General features: G+C 31.6%; 1 protein-coding gene across 4 annotated transcripts in view; it reads left to right on the plus strand.

Moving 5' to 3' along the window:
- Positions 1-1944: 1944 nt before the first annotated feature.
- fus (epithelial splicing regulatory protein fusilli) overlaps positions 1945-22251 on the plus strand; it is a 141977-nt gene continuing 121670 nt past the window's right edge. For 3 of the 4 annotated variants that reach the window (XM_085960633.1, XM_085960634.1, XM_085960631.1), the window contains exons 1-2: positions 1945-2125; positions 20276-20620. In XM_085960633.1, coding sequence (XP_085816759.1) covers positions 20486-20620 — 135 coding nt within the window. In that variant the 5' untranslated portion in view covers positions 1945-2125; positions 20276-20485. Of the gene's footprint in view, positions 2157-20275; positions 20621-22251 lie in introns of all 4 variants that reach the window. The other variant, XM_085960632.1, reaches the window with a different exon arrangement.

A 22251-nucleotide genomic window follows, 5' to 3' on the forward strand; every position in this document is an offset into this window, starting at 1 on the left:
CAGTTTCGCGTAAAAGTATTTTTTCTATAAAACAACCACCCAAAGTCCTGAAAATTTTGCTCTTTGTAAAAAAATGTGCTACACTTTCATAATGTTTATATCTCTATAGAATAAAGTTTTTTCAACACTTTCGTTCAGTCAAGTTATTATTATATAAAGTGAAACGTAAAACTTTGGTTGCGGTTGTAATGATAATGTACTCAATATTAAATTTTATTGAAATATATATTATATATAGATACTTATATACCTATTATATATTTTTCATAATACTACAACAGACCAAGGGGCCTAATGAAAGTAGCGTAGTGAAATAGTAGTGTATTTACATAATTTAAACGCTTCAGAGAGTATTGAAAAAAGGCCATTAGTTAATATTTCTCATAATTAAGTTTGACTCCTTTAGCATAGTGGTATATGGGCGTGGGTGCGATACCCGAGAGATGCATGTTCGATCCTGCATGGTGTCTTACTTCTTTCAAAAAGATTTTTTCTATTGGTTATAATATATTATTTTCTCAGAAGTGTTTTCAAAATTATGTATGTTCAATAATTAGAATGTTACATTCTTAAATCTTGCGAACTATTAGTTGAATAAAAAAAATAGTTAAGTAGGTAGTGTATTTAGTAATATAAGTAAAATCATCAATAAAAACTTGAACAACAGTCATAAATTCGCGTTTTTAAATGTCAAAATTAAAATTAATACATACATCATACTAATTTACGCAATGTAATGAAACAAATATTAATATGTAGGTGTATTTCATAATCAATAACCACGGTTCCACTGATCGATGACAGAAAGCAATGGACGATTGCTGATTTTATTTTTGTAGTGATGGTCTTTTGAGACCTCAAAACAAGCCAAAACCTAATTCTACGCACTGTTATAATAAACAATTAATAAGTAAGTTATTTTTGATTTATTTTTAAGTTTAGAAACTAATAACGGCTGTCATTGTAGCATTCTGCTTTTGTCGAATTTAAATTGTGTTGATTATTACTAATGAAGCACAGTTAGTTGTTAACTGTGTATATATTACATTGGATACCTAGATTTGTCTGACATATACACATTTCCATTTCTAGATTTTAAATATTAGTTTCGGGCTGTTTTTCTAGATTTTTATTACAATGCGGACTATTTAATATTTACCCTAAATTTACTGTACAACTAAAAGACGTGCCATATTAAATAATTTTATATGTTGTGAATATTAAGTAATAGATATATTGAACATAAATAACTTGAAAACACCTCAAATGTATACCCACCAGAAAAAATCATATTTGAAAAAAATACGATGCTCGACGGGATTTGAACCCGGATAACCACCGGTGTCGCGCCAACTGTGCATTAACCAAATATGCTACGAGCCTCCTATCTAATTGCGACAATTTAAACTAGTAGGTCGACATTGTTAGCAAGTTCAAGTTATAACTAAAATATTTGGCGAGAGCCGGGCGTCGGTCAGTAATTAAGGTAATTAATATTCCTTGATTTAATATACAAAAACCGATAGTCAATAATAACAATTTTTGACCTACTACTTTAAATTGTCGCAATTATATAGCAGGCTCGTAGCACAATTGGTTAATGCACAGTGTTTTTATGTTATGTTTATTCAATATATGGAATGTAACATTCTCAAAATCTTGTGAATTATTCGTTGAACAAAAGAAATGGTTTATTGATAATAGATATATTTTCTAAAATAATGTCTAGAACTTTATTAAAATTTAAGTGCCTATTTATTTAAGAAAAATCAGTGAAAAAAAGTACAATAAAATGGCAATGATAGGTACTGTATTCTGGTGATTCAATGATAAAGACTTATTTTTTATTGTCTGCCATTCGTGCACAGCTATTAAAATAAGTGGCAACGTAGCATGAAGCCTCTCTCACCTGGCCATTGGGGGATATACTCACCTGCGAAGATCATACCGAAGCCGATTGCCGGCATGTACGGTTAGTGAGGTCTTCCGCGACGGCCTACCAACGCGATTCTGAGGACTCACTTCCTTGACAAACCAACGGGACATTACGCCATCGCGACTATACCCGAGTGAACAAAACAGTGCCGACACAGTGAAACGTGGTTCTTATAAATTTGCCTCAAGTGTGAGTTTTAAACCAATATCATCGCTACAACGTAGGCATAAAAAGTTTTTATGTACTATTGCACTACATTGTTGGACTTTATATTATTTCTGCCGAATGTTTTTATACACGTGGCAAAGAGATATTCCACAAACACATGAAACTAGGATATTATATCCATGTCGTTATATACATTTTGAATATTACACGTATTCAAAAATGTCAAATTGTTCGTTTGCGCCGTTATTATTTACAAATTGTAATCAGTTATGTATTGTGAATCCGTGATTATAGATAGTATAGCAGATATACCTACCATTAGTATATAATGAAATATTATCATTAGTATATAATGAAATATTACCATTAGTATACTTATAATGAAATATTATCAATCAATTCTGACGTTAATCCGAAATAATACTGTTTTGCGTGTACTAGAATTTAATTAAACATAATATTATCTGTAATATTAAATTCTGAAATTATTTCTACGACGTTCGAGTTTTTTTACCTCTGTATACATAACAGTGAAAGGGACTTGCACCTGACGGATTTCTGTCTCTCATTGGTTAGTCTTTAACTGTTTATTTATTATAAATAATCGGCGATTTTCTTTGACGCAGACGACGTAATATATTCGTCAGAAAATTTTAAAGCGGGCCTAGAAACAGCTCAAACCTGACTTATTTAAAAATAACAACGCAATATCTTAAAAGATGGTACGTTTTTTTTCACAAAGAATAATAAAATCCCTGCGACTATCCAGGGGGGGGGCAAACTGCGGCCCGCGGGCTGCATGTGGCCCGCCGAGTATTTTTTTGCGGCCCACCATCATTAATTGTTCTTCTGATAACGAATAACTTTTTTATAATTTTTTACAAAATATTGACAATAGATTAAAATTTGAAGAATTTGTTGTTTCGTAAATGTATTATCTCAGTACGTCTTCCTTGCGCCTCGTCTCACACTATGTAACCACTATTTTCTACGTTGAAAATCGATTTCAATATATATTGATAGTGTGCCGACAGAGCTACAACTTGAGATTATTGATCTGCAGTGTGACACTGATTTAAGAGAATCGCATTGTCGTGAAGAAATCTCCAAACTTTACAATGCCCTTAATTCAGACAAATTCGACCAACTTAAAGATTATGCAAGAAAAATGTTCGTTATTTTTGGATCAACCTATATATGTGAACAAACATTTTCGATCATGAACCTCAATAAAAATTCTTTAGTATCTCCGATGCCCATTTACAAGCAGTTTTGAGAATATCAACTACAAAATTAACACCTGAATTTAAAAAAATGTACAACAGTTTCATTCTTCTCATTATTCTTTTGTAATGTTTATTTTTCGTGAAAATAAATAGTATTTTACTTGCGGCCCGCCGCTCATTTTGAATTCTTGAATTTGGCCCTCCATCCAAAAAGTTTGCCCCCCCCCCCTACTATACGAATATAGAAAACATAAAGCAATATTATTATTACTGTGTGTCATTACTGTCATACCTAGTCAAATAATGTTTAGTTGAAGAATGTGATTAATGTTTTTTTTATAATGGTGTCGGGCCTCCACATTCTTAAACCTACTAGTGAATATGTTGATAAACATTTTACTTCATTTTGCACGTCCAAATTACTTAAAGAACATAATAAAATATTGCAATCGTTTGTTATACTTACGTATATTATTCAAGCACCATAATTATTGTAAATTTTGTTTAAACAGTGTAATTCGGTTCAGGTTTTATTAAAACTTAATTTATTTTCAAAAAAAAAACCCTAATTGTTATAGTAGTACCAATTAAGCTGCTGGAATATTACCTCTACTCAGGTGAGTCCATTACCAATGTTTTAGAAATCGTACGTCCGTGCTATTTACGTATATTCAAAACGATAAATAGTATTCCGTGACTGAAAACACAGTAATTAAATTTGATGAAATCGCTCGAAATTCTTACCTGTAATCATATCGACACGAATCAACACCCTGGTGATTGTTAAAATGGTCCCCATGTGATAACATCCACGAAGACTTATTCGTTATACCTTATCTATAATAACCAGGAAACCAGGTTATAACTAACAAATTTACAAATCACACCCTGTCGTGTGGTTTTCAAAACTGGTCTTTGGCTATACTTTTTGTAACCATGCCTGAGTCTAATATTGAAGTATAGTAGGCAGGTAATCATTTTTTTTAAGTATATCAATTTTTACTCCTGAACTAAAATAATTACAAGATAAAAAGAACTTTTTTTATACTTACAACGTTTTTAAATTTTCTGTTGAAACATATAAACTTGACTTGACTAGCTTAAACGACCATAGAATACTGAAATGTCATATTGACATTTCATTTTGATTTCCATAGTAACGCACGTATATATAAATAATTTAGTTGCTAGGACCCACTTAGCAACCAATAATAGTTTTACTTTTTACGGATTTCTTCCGAAATAACTTTTCATACAAAACAGAATTAACTGAAAATGAAATCAATTCTACTTAAAGATGGCTAAAAGTATTGGCATCGTGTTTTGATATTATATTCTAAAAATTTCAAATGTCTAGCTAGTCGGGAAGTTAGTTAAAAATCGATTGCAAGATTTGTACCGAACAAATAAGAATACGAGGTAAAAATGACGTTATACACAAATAATATATTTATATCGTCACCTCAACACTACATCTAGATACGAGGGTGGGTCAATAATTCCTTAGAAAAAAGCATTAAAACAGTTTTGATTTTTGTATTTTTTTTTATTTCTCAACATAATCTCCTTGGAGCTCAATACACTTGGTTAGACGTTTCTCAATTTTTTTTAAACCGTCAGAAAAATAAGTTTTCGGAAGGTTCTCAAAATAAGCATTTGTCCGATCGATGACTTCTTCATTTGAAAAAAAACGTTGTCCACTTAGCCATTTTTTTAAGTTTGGGAAAAGGAAAAGTCACTGGGAGCTAAATCTGGCGAATACGGTGGGTGGTCGACCAATTCGAACTTCAATTCTTCAATTTTAGCCATTGATCGTAAACATGTGTGAACACGGGCATTGTCCTGATGAAAGAGGATTTTTTTCCTGTTTAAATGAGGCCGTTTTTCTTCAATTTTGTTTTTTAGCTGGTCCAATAAAGATGCATAATAATCCCCTGTTATTGTTTTTCCTTTTTCCAAATAGTCAACGAAAATAATTTCACGTGCATCCCAAAATACAGTAGCCATAACCTTACCAGCTGATTTTACGGTTTTCGCCTTCTTTGGACATGGTTTGCCTTCGCAATCCACTGCTTTGACTGTTCTTTCGTCTTGGGAGTATAGTGGTGTATCCATGTTTCATCTACAGTCACAAAGCGATGAAAAAATTTATCCGGATTGCGTTGCATGAGCGACAACAGGGCTTTAGAGGTCACCACCCTATTGCGTTTATTGTCGACTGTGAGCAAACGCGGCACCCATCTTGCAGAAATATTTTTCATGCCCAATTTGTCATGTAAAATAGAAATGACGCTACCTTTTGAGATCCCTGTAACCTCAATTATCTCACTCAACTTTAATCTTCGGTCACTTAACACCATATCGTGGATTTTATTGATCATTTCTGGTGTAGTCACCTCTACAGGACGTCCTGAGCGTGGTTCATCCTTTGTTGATGTACGACCACGTTTAAATTCATTTAACCAGTTATAAATAGTTGCAAGTGAAGGAGCAGATATGCCGTGAACTAAATCCAACTCATTTTTTATTTCCTTTGCTGTTAACCCTTTTATATTAAAATGTTTAATAACAGCTCTAAACTCAATTTTCTCCATTTTCCATTTTTCCATTTTCCACAAGCAAAATTTTTTTTTAAATGCACGAGAAACACACAACAACCCGACCAATCTGATTGAAACTTCGCAGCATACTGAATCGGTAGTGCCGCTGCATGAAAACAAACCGCTTACAGTACTAGTCGCGCCACCTGTCGGCTTTTCTAAGGACTTATTGACCCACCCTCGTAACTCTGATTTGGTCATTGTTGGAAAAATTAAATTTAAACTTTACTTGATTAACATAAATCTTGGCTATCATTATTATTTAAAATAAAAATGTTTTGTAAAATTGTGCTTATGTAATTGGGAACAATTAAATAATGTTCAATTGTACGAAAAAATATTGTAGATATATTATTTTATTTAATTTAATGCATTTATGGTTTTAAAGTTTTCTAATATTTTAAACGCCCACGTTGGCCGAGCGGCTTAAGGTCAGCCTATAATGTCGTGGGTCCCAGGTTCGAATCCTTGGTCTGGCAAATACACATATTGATTTTCAATTTATGTATGAGTCAGAATATGAACCTAATAGCTTGACCAAGTGGCTAACATCCATTTCTCGTGAAAACAAAATCTGTAAATACAAACCTCTACTCTGTGGAGGCCCATATTAGGATCAGACATGGTAAAAAAAAAATTTCAAAGACAAAATTAATACAGTTTCAATAATTAACCTTTGTCTCACCTAGTTTTATTATTTTATAGAGAAGGAAATGTAGAATCATATTCAATAACTATCTCAAAACGGTGAAAATCAAATTATCTAGTTGTAGTATTGAGGTGACGATATATAATTTGATAGTTGGTAATTCATATAAATAATATAAATTTATACTAATAAATAATAATTGGTAGATATTCTCATAATTTATATTTTATATTCGATTAGTGAATTTTAGATCGTTTTATGACATATTTTATTTTCTTCAATCAATTTTGTCTTATCATTGAATATAGATAGGTATAATTAGTATATTTGCCGACTTTTTTCTGCTACGATTCGCAATAAATGTGCCTGAAAAGGATTAGTATTTGATTAATTACTTATAAGTATTCAAATATTAGTAGCTTTACCTGCAACATTATAATCCCTTTTTAAACGAATTCCACTTAAAAATTACCTTTATCGAACTTACCTCAAAAGTACATATCAGGTCCAAACACAAATTGAGAAGACAAAATGTGTATTTCCCCCAGGACCGGGATTCAAACCCACCACATTATAAGCCGCTCGTTCATCGTAGGCGTTTAATTGGTATATTTTTATTATATTTCAGTTGGTCAGTTAATCTGCAAAAGAAATATAGAAACACGTTTTCTTTCGAAACTGAAATAGGTAATTTTCTTTAACGTCAACGCGTGATTTTATGTGCAGCAGATGACACAATCAATTCGTCAGCATATTTAAAAAGGGGGCCTCGAAACAATTCAAACCGGTCATACAATTAATAAATTATACAAACATCTTAAAAATATGTGATTTCTCATATTATAAACTATTAATTACCCGAAGCAAAATTCTTGCAAATAACATCAAAGGGCCCCATAACATAACCAATCAAACATTATACGTACTTGTGCACGAAAAAATAAACTACCTATAATATTACGTGCCATCACTGTCCTGTTATCCTTTATTATTTTTTACGGAGTAGGGGTCAAAATCAGTCGATGCGTCGGGCCTCCACGTCGCTAAACCCGCCACTGAAGGTGGAACGTTAAGATACTAGAAACCATAGGACATCTCGTGACAGAATTATGAAATATGCAATTAAAGACATTGTGCTGGTTTTTTTTTCTTTAAAAGTGTTTTAATTAATACATTATAGTAATGTTAAATAATCATTTAAATCATAGTTTTAGGTACCTACATAAGTAATTTAATATATTTTTTTACTTAAAAAATCACTTTTATTTATTTATAAAGAATGTTTGAATTGTGACATACACGTTGTATAATTTGAAAAATTTTCATATGAGCATCAATATTCTTGTGAATGCTAATAACTAATAAATGTGTGGGAAAAAAATATTACAGTTGTAAAGCCTTAGGGTTCGTTCATATATAACGTCACGTTAAAATGCTGGAGGGGTATGATAATTTATTGCGAAGATTTATGTCGGAAGGTTAAGGGCGTTCTTATAAAATGTGACGCCATAAAACCGTAAAAATATTATTAGTTACTCATTTTCTTTCCAAATACTTATTTTTTAAAAATTAAATTTGACTGAAAACCTTTTAACGAATGTTCAAAAATGTGACGTAATTTAGATAGGGGGGTAAAATATTTTTTGAACAATGGGGATAGGTGAGTCAAAAAATAGACAAAAACGTATGACGTATGTAATTTTTGGGCCACCACTTTTGTCGGCATTTTTACCATTAGGCCTCAACATCACCTAATGTCTGAAGCCCTCCCTGATTGCTAATCTGTTATACATAACATACACAATAATATATATATACTTACAGATTTTAGCTGATTCTTACCACTAGGTATATATTATCTAAAATAATTACATTTATACTATATATACATACATCATAACAAGTGTTTTATTTTGTTAACAAACCATGTATTGCATAAACGATCATGTTTAATTTGACATGCGTAGGTATCAAATTTAATATCGAACTTTGAAATTGATATTTTCGAGCAAAAATTAACACAGTAAACTAGCAAGAACCTTTAAGGCTGTACCTGTCTAATATAGCAGGTACTTCGATACATTAATAATATCTCATATTGGTTCTCCTCACCCTTAGATACGATTTTTGTTTCTTGAATTCGTGTCTACGTAATTTGTACATACACATATAAATGACAAGTTGCGTGTATGTGTGAAGTAGATAAGTGGTGTGTGCCCACCTGAATGACTTGCAGCAATATCTAGAATCTAGAATAAACAGGTAATATAACTTTACCTTTGCTCAGTGGCGGGGCAAAGTTTCCATGTCGACTTTGAATAATTTACACTGCGCTGTATTTATTATACTTAATACTTTTAACCTGTGCATCGTGTGCGCAACAGGTGTTTTTTTTAATAGTGTGTAAGCCTCACCTAAACTAATAAAAACGTTTAAATAAAGAAAATAATACTAAATAATTAATATCTTTTTAAATAATGGTAGGTATGAAATTCAGTACCTAAATTGAATTAATTTTATAAGTATTTAATTAAAATAATTCAATGATGCAATAATTTACAGATTAGAGATTTTCTACATCGAAATATGTTCATTAAAAACCCACACAACATATAAATTACATATATTATATTTGACACTTTCACAAATAATATTTCATACATATTTATTTACTTATAAACGGAGCGTGCTCATGTATAATATACAACAGTAAAACAGGGCATACATAATAATAATAAAATAATTTCAAACGAGTATCTACAATGTTTACAACACAACCAAATATAATTTCGGTGTCGTTTGGGCATAACCTGTTAACTACAAAATGTTGAATTTACAGGAGAGCCATTTTAAGCTTTGAATTGCCCACATAAATTTCAGTTCATTTTTTTGTTTAAAATTGAAAAAAACATTTTAAAATAAATAACTGAAGAAGAATATGACAATACTTAGATTGTCAATTATTTCACTAATTAGAAAAATAAGGTCACTCAAACTATGATATAAGGTCCTTGGTCATGTTTTGACCAAACTAACCACTGTGTTTGTTCACATATCATCATATTATTACAATAGCGTTTTGAGCATTTTAAGTGAAATATAGATATCGGGTTATTACCAAATGGAAGATAATACTATAGTGACCCAATTTTTACTCTTAACATAAAATGACCAAAAAAGCAGTTATCAGGTTATGCCCAAACGCCACCGATTTATTCATTTTATTGGAATGAAAAAAGAAAGGATACATTAATATAAAAGCAACATATCGATGTTCTAACATTGACACCTCGTATCTAACAATGAATAATTTCGATAGGGGGAAGTAAAATGTTTTAAAAAATCAGGTAATCAAATTAAATAAAAACAAAAATACGGTTTTTATACTTAGTATTTTTGTTTTTATTTAATAGTTTTTGCATAAAATTTTAATTCCCCCCTGTCAAAAATATTGAATGTCAGATACGAAGTGTCAGTGTTCAACATCGATATCAGATTATGAAAATAAGTTGAGTAGGTAGATAGCATATTATATATTTTCATTTTGCATTGTGATCAATGACATTAATATGGACGAAGCATCTGGAAAAAAAATGACACTCACTTTTTTGTCGGGTCTGCCGAATGGCATAATCTCTTCTAACACCATTACAATAAAGGTGATATTGCTATAAATTCCCGATGCTGTTTGTCGGGTCTGCCGAATGGTTCGGTTCGAACGGATTCGTTCAAATGAACATCGACACTTACTAGAAACACTGTTCTAACGCCATTACAATAAAGGTGATATTGCTTTAAATTCTCGATAGGTGATATCGCATAATGGCAATTGCGAAACGTCTACCTATACAAGTGCGAATGCCGCTATGCGTGAATTTACTTGCTAGCTACCGTATTGAGTGAGTTGTCCATTAATAATGTCATTGATTGTGATACTAAATTACTTACAAACTAAATCAAATCTGTTTTTACTTCCATCTTACTCAGTAATACAAATATTATAATAAATAGCAATTTATTAAATATTGATAGAATATTTTTTAGTGTATTTAGTTAATTTGTTACAAAAAATACAGATTGTGCTTTTCAATGTGTGTTTGATTTCGTACCAAAACTTAATGTTCGAAAACACGTATGTTAATATAATATTCCCCACTCTTATAGATGCCCATCTGCTCCGTCTAAGAACGAACAAGGTTAAAAAATAAACACATATATTTAGTTAAAATAATACTTTTTCACGTACTTACCTATGCATGGATACCTGAATTTCGTTAAAGTTGTTTTTGCAATGACACTGCATTGTGAGTGCATCCAGAAGCTTCAAACTTGGGGTACCTATCTATCCAAACGACATTATTTAAAAAAAACTTGTTTTATTATAATCATTATTTATATTATTATTAATTATAAATTTATTTAGTCGGTACTGATACAACAATCAAAAAAAAAGTCGCCATGTATGACGATGATGTATTTAAGGTAGATTTATCTTTTTTTTACAATATGCATCTAAATATTCTAAATCATTATTTTAATATGATATTCTGAGATCCAAAAAAACAAAAATTCCTCGTATGCTAGTACATCCCCAAATACGCGTGTAATATCTTCATCATCATCAGCCGGGGTTGATCCACTGATGGATGAAGGCGTCTCAAGCTCCCTCCACTCCTCTTGTTCCATAGTTCTTCGCTGCCACGTACAGCCACCGAACTTTATGAGTTCGTCTATCCAGCTGATTTTGGATTACTATTACATTAAGAGTACATGTTTAATACATAGCATACATTGGTTGAACACAATTAGAGGTTATTTTTGATGATACTATTCTGCGAGTAATCTCATCATACATACCCTCGAAATTGACATTTATTGTTCAAGATAGACATAGTTGTTGACCCGCTCGATTTAAGAGCCGTATATGATGATCGTTTTTGGTTCAGTAAAACAGTTTATCATACGCACATATTCTATAAAAAAACATTTCTATAAGAAAAGTGTTTTAATACAAATGTTTTTGTATTCTACCGCGGATGGAAAACATTGTTCGCATACCTTCAGATATATCTTGGTATAGAATAGGCGTCAACGTTCCCTCTAAGAATCTATAAACATGTAGTTGGCAAGATTGCATGGATGAATCAAACAAGTTTGGAAGCTTCTGAATTTTCATGTGATAGTAAGATTTGTTTCGATCTGCGCCTGCGCATGGCAAACCTGCCGGCAAAAAAACGAATTTTCAGGTTGACCGATTGTCACTAGCTGTCAAATAGTACGAAATATTACCATAAAATGACAACATCGCGTCTCGCTCACTCTTAAAGAATGAATTGGAGAGACAGTCGGCACTTTTATTGTCACGATAGTTTAAAATAAGCGCAATTTCCGCCAGTAAATCCATGCACGTGTACAGGCGCTATTAGGCTAAGCTAAGGCGTGCGCGGACCCACGACCTTCGCTTTCATACATTTTGCTGTAAGTAAAATGTAGAATAATAACTGTTTTGTAAGGTGACATACAAATATGATTAAAAAAATTGTGGGGTAAGTAATTTCTTTACGTAAAAAAATGGGAATAGTTGCGCACATATTTTTACACCGCACATACAATAGTAAATTTAGAAGGGACGTTGTTAGTCTTTAGTCAAGAAACTTATAACAGGGAAAACTGATACAGCTTTCATGACGCTACTGCACTGGTTGACGATAATATTCATTGTTTTGCTATCGCATGTGGAATTGAAATCAGAAAAATCTGAATACCTGACGTTTGAGTTTAGCCAGTGTGTATTTGGCAAACCGCGTGAAGTCCCACCCGCAGACATTTGCGTTGTTACTTGAAATCATTGCTAAATTGAATCTTTGATCACTGTTTTCTACAACAAAAACTTCAAAAGTGTTATTTTTTACGTTGTTATTGAATTTTTGATAATGCTCGGTTGGTGATTTCACATAAAACTCACCTTGGACGTGCGCTTTAACTGATAAATTGGCAAATCAGGTGTGTACAGTTTACTTGGAAATAATATTATTATGACTGATTTTACTGATGGAAGGAATCTATTATCGTTCTGATACAGAGTTAATATTATAAAGCACGGTGAAAATATAAAATAATTTTATATTAGCCCAGATATTATAAAACATACAATGAAAGAAACCGAATTTGAACATAGATAATATATCATTTACAAAATGGAACTACCTACCCGGCTTCACACGAGATCACTTCATTAATCGATACAAATTTACCTTACTTAATAAAACAGTAATAATTATATTCTTCAATATTAAATTATCTATATATAGACATACGCCATACACCATGTCAAAATAAAAATATTTTTGACAGTTAGTTAAGTCAAACAAAAGAATATGAATTCAAAATTGGAACCTTTTGAGAAGAATATTAGAACTTATGAAATGAAGATATGAAAAACATAAATATTTCAATATTCTATAATATTTATTCGGTATTTCTATCAAGTACAATAAAAAGTTTTTATTAATACATAGAATTGTCAAGTTTATATGATTCAACAGATAATTAAAAAACGTGGTATTTAAAAAGTTCTTTTCATCTTGTAATTATTTTAAATATATTATCGATCTGTAAAGCCAACTAACAGCATTCAAGCTTTAATTAGAACAAAAGAAGCCGAACCTATATAGCTTTGATCGGATATTTAAATTATGTGACACAATATTATATTGTAGGTACTTTATTTTAATTTATATATAATGTCTATCTACTAAACATTCAGCATTCCTAATACCATATAAATGATTATTATGCAAATATTAAAAATATCAAGCTATTATGAAAATTAATAAATATATAAATATTTCACTCATTATTATTATTATTAAAATCAAAGGTTACGCTTTTTATTATTTTGTGGTATACTTAATGGTAATCTAAAAATAATAATTATCCTTACATTTATTGATAGTAAGTACAACACTTTGATTGAAATTACATTTTGAATACTACATTATTTGCTATTTATATAATTATTACATTGTATGTATGGTAGTTTGCTCAGTATTTTGGTAACTAAATTACCATGGAAATAATAAAAAAATGTGTTAGTAGTTACCAACATAAATCTATGTAAACTGCATCCGTATCCACAAAATATGAGTATAATGACAAAATGTCAGAAAAAACAGTAATTCAACTCTCATTAACACGATGCGGACTGATAATAAAAATACGACACCTTTGGAGTAATTTTACTAAATACACTTGATGTTTCAATAATACGTATTTTAATGTTACCTATATAGAAAAAATAGATGTATAGTAGCGTCAATAATAATGTACAATTTACTTTATTGCAATATTACAATGATTGTATAGTAATTTTGTGATATTTGATTGTTGAATGATGGCATTACTGACATTAAGTACAGTGAAACCCCGATTCTACGGTTTTCAAAGGACCCTAAAAAAACAACGATAAATGCGGGATATATAATTTTAATTTTCTCCTGGATTTTTCGACGTCTTGAATTATTTTCAGTTTCTCAGCTAGAGTTCTAGATTTCTTCACGGAAAGCATTTTAGTTGCGACTTAATAAAAAAATCGTGATACGAGATGCGAGGCAAACCTGAGCGCCGGCCGACCTGTGCAAACAAAGCGACGCGACTGAACGGTCTGTATGTATCAGAAACAATTCTACGAAAGCAAGATGAAAATTTTTCAATAAAAACGGTCAGTCGGGATAATATTTGTGACGGGACCACAATATTTAGACGATAGATCGATGAAAACGATAAACCGGGGAACGGCTAATGCGGGATTATTTAACATCGTTCTTATGGGTGTTTGGCGGGACTTTCAAAAATGAACGATCCGTGCGGGAAAACGATTTATGCGAGAACGGTAGATCGGGGTTCCACTGTATTACAAAGCGTGGTAACGATATCGAGGTAGCTCACCTATAAGGACATTTTGGCTATAAATGAATTACATTGTTTATAATGTAGTCTGAAGAGTATGGCAGTATTTGATAGTCATTTACCTAAATTCACATACATTTTATACGTAAATAATTTCTAAGAGTTCGTAAATCATAAGGGAGCATTCGTTGGTCGGTGTATTAGTATGCTGCCAATGAGGTATCGACTGATTAGTATCTAGTGGTTTACAGCCAATGATACTTTATATCATTATGAAGCAAGTTTGTCCAAATTTAAGGTGGGCATTATAAAGGCGTCTCCATGAGCGCCACGAAAAAAATCAAGCCTCATTGGGCGTATTACTACAGAATATCATCACCTAAAATTTTCTAGTATTCTCGATATATCGTAAAAAAAATAATATTATCTACATATAAAATATTCGAGTTGCGTACTAAATAATATTTAGAGTAAGTCTTATCATTGATATTAGGTATAATAATGTAGCTAAATTCTTTATAAACTATGTAATAATGCCTGATTTTTAGATGCCATGTATTTATAGTGTAGGTGATTTCTACTTAAATACATGTTTTAGAAACATGATAAACCGCAATGTTGCATTATGTATTTAAATAAGCCCATTGTCTACATTTATTTTGAAATTACAATAAAAAAAATATTATATTATGGTGGGTAAAGTCCTCGAAGTAAGTAAGTAAGTTAATAAGTATTTGTGTTCAGTGCACATTGTACCTGCATACTAAAATATTAAAAGAATATTGCACAGTGCCGTTCGTGAAAAACAAAGCAAACTTAAATTATTAGCGGGGAAGTACTGTTTAGACTGACTAATAAATGGTATTGGAATCATTATTATAGTTAGATTACGCAGAATTAAAAAAAAATGGTTGGTTAATAAAACAAATTAATATATTGGCGCCGAAAGTGTTAAGTTGGTACCTATCACATTATTATTTTCGCGTTTTTCCCTGATTTTATAATGCCTCAAAATGGCCTCCGTGGCATCACAGCTGACGGCATTCAGTACCCGTACTTATTATAATGTTTACAGACGCAGATCAGAGTAATTCTAAAATGCTGTGTGAACCTCCGTTGGGTAATAGATTTTGCTAATTAAAAAAGCGCAGTAGCTTACCAATTTAGCTGTTTATTGCAAATTAGCTTTTGCACAACTTTTAAAATCGACGAAACACGCAGCATTCAATAATTGCCACTGCGTTAAAATACAATAAAACAATCGAAAACTTCTTTCTTGTGCAACCTTAATTGCACTGCTTAATGACAGCCAATGTAATCTTACTCCATCATGACAATAATAATTATAATAAATTAGATATATCCTTAAAATATAATATTTAAAAAAATTCAGTTTTGTAATTTTTGGAATATTCTGAAATTCACTGCTATATGGTCATCTGTTTTCGTTTCACTGTAAGCTGTTAATGATACGTCGAACTTCATACGTATAATTTACATGTAACCATCTTTGCTATGCCCATGTTCTGGATTTAAACGCATGTTGTCATAATAACATCTAAAATTTCCAGCGCATCTATTATACACCAGCCTGCTTTCGGCCGCTACGGCAGCTATCTAGGGTAGGCTTGTATAGAAGTATTAGCACTCATTGTAACAATTCCCAAACTTTTTCTGGAATGGAACACTTCGCAAACCCGGAAATTTTATCGGAACACTTAGCATATTTTTTTAGGTTGAGTAATTCATTAATTAATAATTCTTCTTTTTTCTTTCGACCATGTCCGATTCTAATAGGATCATATGGGCCTCCACAGAGTAGAGGTTTGTATTAACAGATTTTGTTTTTTACGAGAAATGGATGTCAGCCACTTGCTCAACCTATTAGGTCCATACCCTGACAGAAACAAATTGAAAAACAATGTGTACTTGCCAGACCCAGGATTCGAACCTGGGACCCACAGCGTTATAGTCCAACGCTTAAGCCGCGCGGTCACCGTGGGTGTAATATTAATCAATAATAAAAAATGTTATTAAAACACATTAGGTATTTATTTAGTAATTATTTTTAAATATAAAACTATAATATAAACATAAAAATATGAATAAATAAAGCACTTAATGACTTAGATGATTTTGAGTCCTTGAATTACATATCTTTTTGATATCAAAGTTGCATTCTAATATCGGTGTGGCGTCGAGCCTGTTCCTGCACTTTGACTTCGTTGCAGCATAAAAAGAAAATCCCACTTCGCATAAATAGGTTGTAGAAAACATCAGTGAATATTGATCATCACTCGCCTTTCAATATGAAGCAGATTCTTTACATATTTTATTTCGACTTAATAGAAGATCTTTAAATGTGTTGCAGTGTATAAAACCTTTCCAAATTGTCGCGGAGCACCTATTCAGGTTCAGCGGAACACAGTTTGGTTAACCCTGTTCTATACCTTCGATTTGAAAAAAAATCGCGGGCTATCGCTAATTGTAATAGTATCCCATGATAATATTGATACCGACTGTTAGTATACCTAAATTAATTTTACAGACATTATTGAATTCAGGTAAAATAAAACAACATATTAACGGCCCACGTGCTCGTCGTAGGTCAAAATTGAGTTTTTATTGTACTTTCAAACCATGATCCTGGACACTCCTTAAATGTTGTAGATAATCTATTTATATAATTTTGAAGCCTTATTATCCTTTATAGTTATTTTAAACATTTGATGACTGCATAAAGTATTTTTGTTACATAAAATAGTATTCTTTTAAACCTCTCGCTCTAATGTTTTAGAATATAGTCATATTTCGGTACATAACTGTGCAGTGGTATTAAGATTTTTTACATTTATTAATTTTTAAACGCATTTATAAAACCATTAGTATAATTTATTACGAGATAATTTTTGTAAAATATTTACGATAAAAAATTATATTGATAATCTCTGTGATCCCAAATTTGACAAGAATTAGGCATTTTATTATTCAAAAAATCGGCAAGATTAACACATTTGAAGATAATTCTTAAGATATTTATTATAAGCTATGTTTTTGACCATTCAAGTGTGATAAAGATCTTATGAATAATGATTGCTTTATAATAATTATTGACCTAAGAATAAGGTAGTTTTTTTTTTAAATACGCCATTTCTTTTGTCATTCCCCAGTAGTTTAAGCTACAACATACGGCCGTAGCTATAAATTTACAAACTATAATTAAAGTAGGGAGTAAAATGATATTGACGCGCGTGTTTGAACATGTACCGTTAAAAAAAAATTTAAAAAAAATCGGTTAAGTACATGTTCTAACACGCGCGTTAACATAATTTTACTCCCTACTTTAATTATAGTTTATCAATTTATGGCTACGGCCGTATGTTGTAGCTTAACCACTAGGGAATGACAAAAGAAATGGCGTTTTTCAAAAAAACACTACCTTATTCTTAGGTCAATAATTATTATAAAGCAATCATTATTCGTAAGATGTTTATCACACTTGAATGGTCAAAGACATAGCTTATAATAAATATCTTTAAAATCATCTTCAAATGTGTTAATCTTGCCGATTTTTTCAATAATAAAATGCCTAATTCTTGTCAAATTTGGGTTCACAGAGATTATCTATATAATTTTTTATTGTGAATATTTTACAAAAATTATCTCGTAATAAATTATACTAATGGTTTTATAAATGCGTTTAAAAATTAATAAACGTAAAAAATCTTAACACCACTGCACAGTTATGTACCGAAATATGACTATATTCTAAAACATTAGAGCGAGAGGCTTAAAAGAATACTATTTTATGTAACAAAAATACTTTATGCAGTCATCAAATGTTTTAAATAACTATAAAGGATAATAAGGCTTCAAAATTATATAAATAGATTATCTACAACGTTTAAGGAGTGTCCAGGATCATGGTTTGAAAATACAATAAAAACTCAATTTTGACCTTCGACGAGCATGTCCCCCCTTAAGCCACTGTTTCACACAGTACATTCCAAAAATGTTGGCCAATGAATAAAATAATAATTATTTAATTCAGCTTTGGGCTTGTGAAATATTTCATTTAAGTGCAAGACAGGCACCGTAATTAGGTGAACATCCTTGAAAAACCTTGTTTGTTTCAAAAACGCAAATATCACAACATAGGTAAGTATCATTAGAAATATTTTATTGTGATCAATAATTAGGGACATTAATAAATTGTAATCTATACCGTAGTGGGTTTTACTAATGTTTCATACCTGTAAATAATAATATTATTATTAGGTGACTGAATTTTTGAATAATAATTGGAAACTATTGGTTAGAAAGCTCAATTCATTATTGGTTATTATTGGTTAATCGAGAATCTGAAATTTGCCCGATTATGGAATCACCGTAGAACTTGCTATTATTTGGGAATGAAAAATAAAATTGATATACGGTCGAACTCGGTTATTACGATCAAGGAAATAGCGAGATCTCGGATGTAATGAGGAAACATTCGTTGACATTTTATTTTATGATTTTCTCCATACATTTATTCACTTTTATAAACGAGATACTTCTCGGGTATACCGAGAATAACTGATCGTTTAAAAACAACATTTTCAACCCTAAGCAATAAAATCCGGCCGGGCAGTTAACTAGATCGATGCCGCCGGGATCGGATTACGTTTATGACACTATTTAAGTGTCTAAGTTCCTAATTGGTGTTTTCGCCATATAACATTGAAAAAGTATCCACGCATATGGTTTAAATTGCATGTAAAAAATCTAAGCTTTGTGAAGTTAGTAGGTACCTACCAGCGCCGGCGTCTCAGCTCTTCATTCCAATAAACTACTTATTTTGTAGTTTATGAATGCCATGCTTGTTTCGGGGATTTTTATGATGGTTTTCAGATTTTTTAGGTTCTATGCTTAAAAAGAACGTGGCGCGAAAAATGTTATATAACGAAAAACGAGTAATGCTTATATATAATGCGTGTGTAGTAGAGATTTTAAATGTAGGTTATAATCATGAAATTGGAAGATTAATATATTATCATATTATATTAAAAGTAATTTGTAAATATGTTCATAAATAATCTACTAGGACCTCTCATACTACGCCAGCTACGTGTAATGCAATTGATAGCAGTGGCGAGGGGTGGAGGTAGGCTGTTAAGATTCGACTTAAATATTGTCAGCCATACTTATTTGTTTTTATTGAACTAATAATACAATTTGCAGATGGTGCTGGTTACTTCTTAAAATTCAATTAAACCCTACCTAAACCAAGCCAAAAATAGTTTAGGTATGCTATGGGCGGTCCGATGAAAATAGTGCACACTTTTTCAGTCATATTTATTCGTTTTCGTTGAATTAAGAATACGTGGTGTTGGTTGGTTTTTTTTTTATTTCATTAAGCCCTGCTTCAGCCAAACCACAATCTATAAAAAATGTTCTTCTATTTATAAAATATTTTAAATTATATATGGCATAATTTTAGATATGTTATAGATAAACGAATATTTTTTGATTATTATCTAAAATGGCTTGGATTAAGTAGTGTTCAATAGAATTTTAAAAACTAACAAACACTATCTACAATTCTACACATGTAGTCTTAGCTCAATGAAAGCAAATACGTTTGATTGACAAAGTTTTGTCTGCGCTATTTATGTCGGATATTAACCCTTCGTCACTGATTGATAATACATGTTACATTATACATAAGTATTTTTTTTTAAATTCATGTATAAAATAAGTATTTTTTTTATAACTCCTAGATAACTTATGAATGCTTTTTCCACAGAAATCCAATTGATATTTTTAAACATTGATATTACTTACAAAAAACAATTATTTAATGATACCATGGAAATTTGGTGAACATTTAACTATAAATAAGACAAGTTTAAAATCAGTTTGTGAAAGATTGTGAAAATTTGAAAAATATCTCCGGTGTGTACAGTCTTGTGTCGCCTGCGCGTCAGAGACTGCGATCCGCGGTCCGCGAGCCGCGATGGGCCGGCGGCAAGATGGGCACGCGTGCGCGGTGTGGGCCGCCACTGCTGGCCAGCAGGGGATGGACCTGGGAGCCGACGAGCAGCCATTGGTGCTCCTGTCATTTCTGGTCGTTGAACTCACCACAAATAAGGTAAACACCATTAATTTATTAATTATCATTCTACTTTATATATTCTTGTATTATGACAGCGCTATCTTAAGATACAAAGCCTGAACATATCTTTTTGCACAAGCATATTTCCGAAACGAGTGGTCCCAAAATCAGATCGCAGATTGCCTGACATATTGATTTACAAAACCACATAATTATAAGCTCTTTCGCGTTTCGAATTGAATTATAAAAAAATCGCAAATCGAATATATTATTACCTATCAGTGTTATTTATAAATATACATTCCTGTTATTCATTAGCTGTCAAAATCAGGCTGTTCCTTCATACGAAAACCGGTGGTAATATCGATTTCCAATAATTATCTTAAAAGTATGAGCACTCTATATAACGATAATAGGTTAACCAAGGACAGCAATGCGAGAGGCATGAGAGGTTGGATCACTCGTTGTCGGCAAGTTTCCGAATGCTTCGGCATGTACTTGAGTCGGCTTTGATTATGGCGATTAATTTAAGTACCTATGACATTTTATTTAGCTACTGTTTTTTTTTTTTTTTTTTGATAATCCACAAATTAGATGAAAATACATTTTTTAATTGACCAAGTTTGTGTGTTGTTTTTGTAATATCAATAAGTCACCGATTGTGGAAAAACACACTGTCAAAATTAAAGGGTAACATTGCATATACTTTATGCAAATTTTCATTGTTTTCCTGTCAAAAACATACTTAAGGCTATTCTAAATCTATAGTAAGAGACTTATGATAAAGAACATTGAGAAATTATGTTTTTTTTTAATTACATTTGAAAATTTGCTGATACTGAAAGTTTTGCCAGTTATCTATCATTGGTTAGATATTAAATATTTTGAGGATGAGTGCAGGGCTCGAAATGGACCGGAACGCACCGGAACGCCGTTCCGATCAATAAAATCTCGTAAAAAAATAATTGGACTGTCTGGGCTAGATGGGCCATAAAACAAAAAAACCTAACACTTATTTTTATAAAATACTCATAAATTTAGATAACTATGTTAAGGCCATGCATTAGTTGAGGCACGGTCTAAAAAGATCGTTGCTAGGCGATGTGCGGATTGCGGGTCGCGGGTGCAAAAGACGCCTGTCAAACGAAATATTATTTCTCATATAAATCCAACATACGTCCATTTTATGTTCTGTTTATTATTCTATTAGTAACAATAATAATATATTCATTGACATGTTTTCTTTTTAAAGTAAATGGGTAACGTTTTTAGTCATCTTTACACGATTTTAGAATTAATTGGCCCGTCGCCATCACGCAGCAAAGTGACGTATGTCTGACTCGACGTTCTCTCAATGAATGCGAAGCGAGTACAAAATTTCGTCGCGCGTACAGTTGAAAATTATTTGGCGTTTCACTGATGCGTCACCTTAATATTTTCGTAAAATCATCGAGCGCTCCGGTTCGTAAAATTTTCCATTTCGAGCGCGGGATGAGTGTCTATCTTTAAAGAGCTCTCGGTATAAACAGCTTAAAACGTATAATTTACATTAAAAAATAATTTCAAAACCTTGGACCTCAGAAATAATGGGAACTGAAATACCTAACGCGTAAGGAGTAGCAGGTAACCGATTTCGATTAAGGAATAATTCGGGATAAACTAAAACA

This window comes from Rhyacophila brunnea, unplaced genomic scaffold (genome assembly GCF_057557595.1).
Source record: "Rhyacophila brunnea isolate RB1 unplaced genomic scaffold, BYU_Rbru_1.0 scaffold_12, whole genome shotgun sequence".
NCBI classification, from domain to species: Eukaryota; Metazoa; Arthropoda; class Insecta; order Trichoptera; family Rhyacophilidae; genus Rhyacophila; species Rhyacophila brunnea.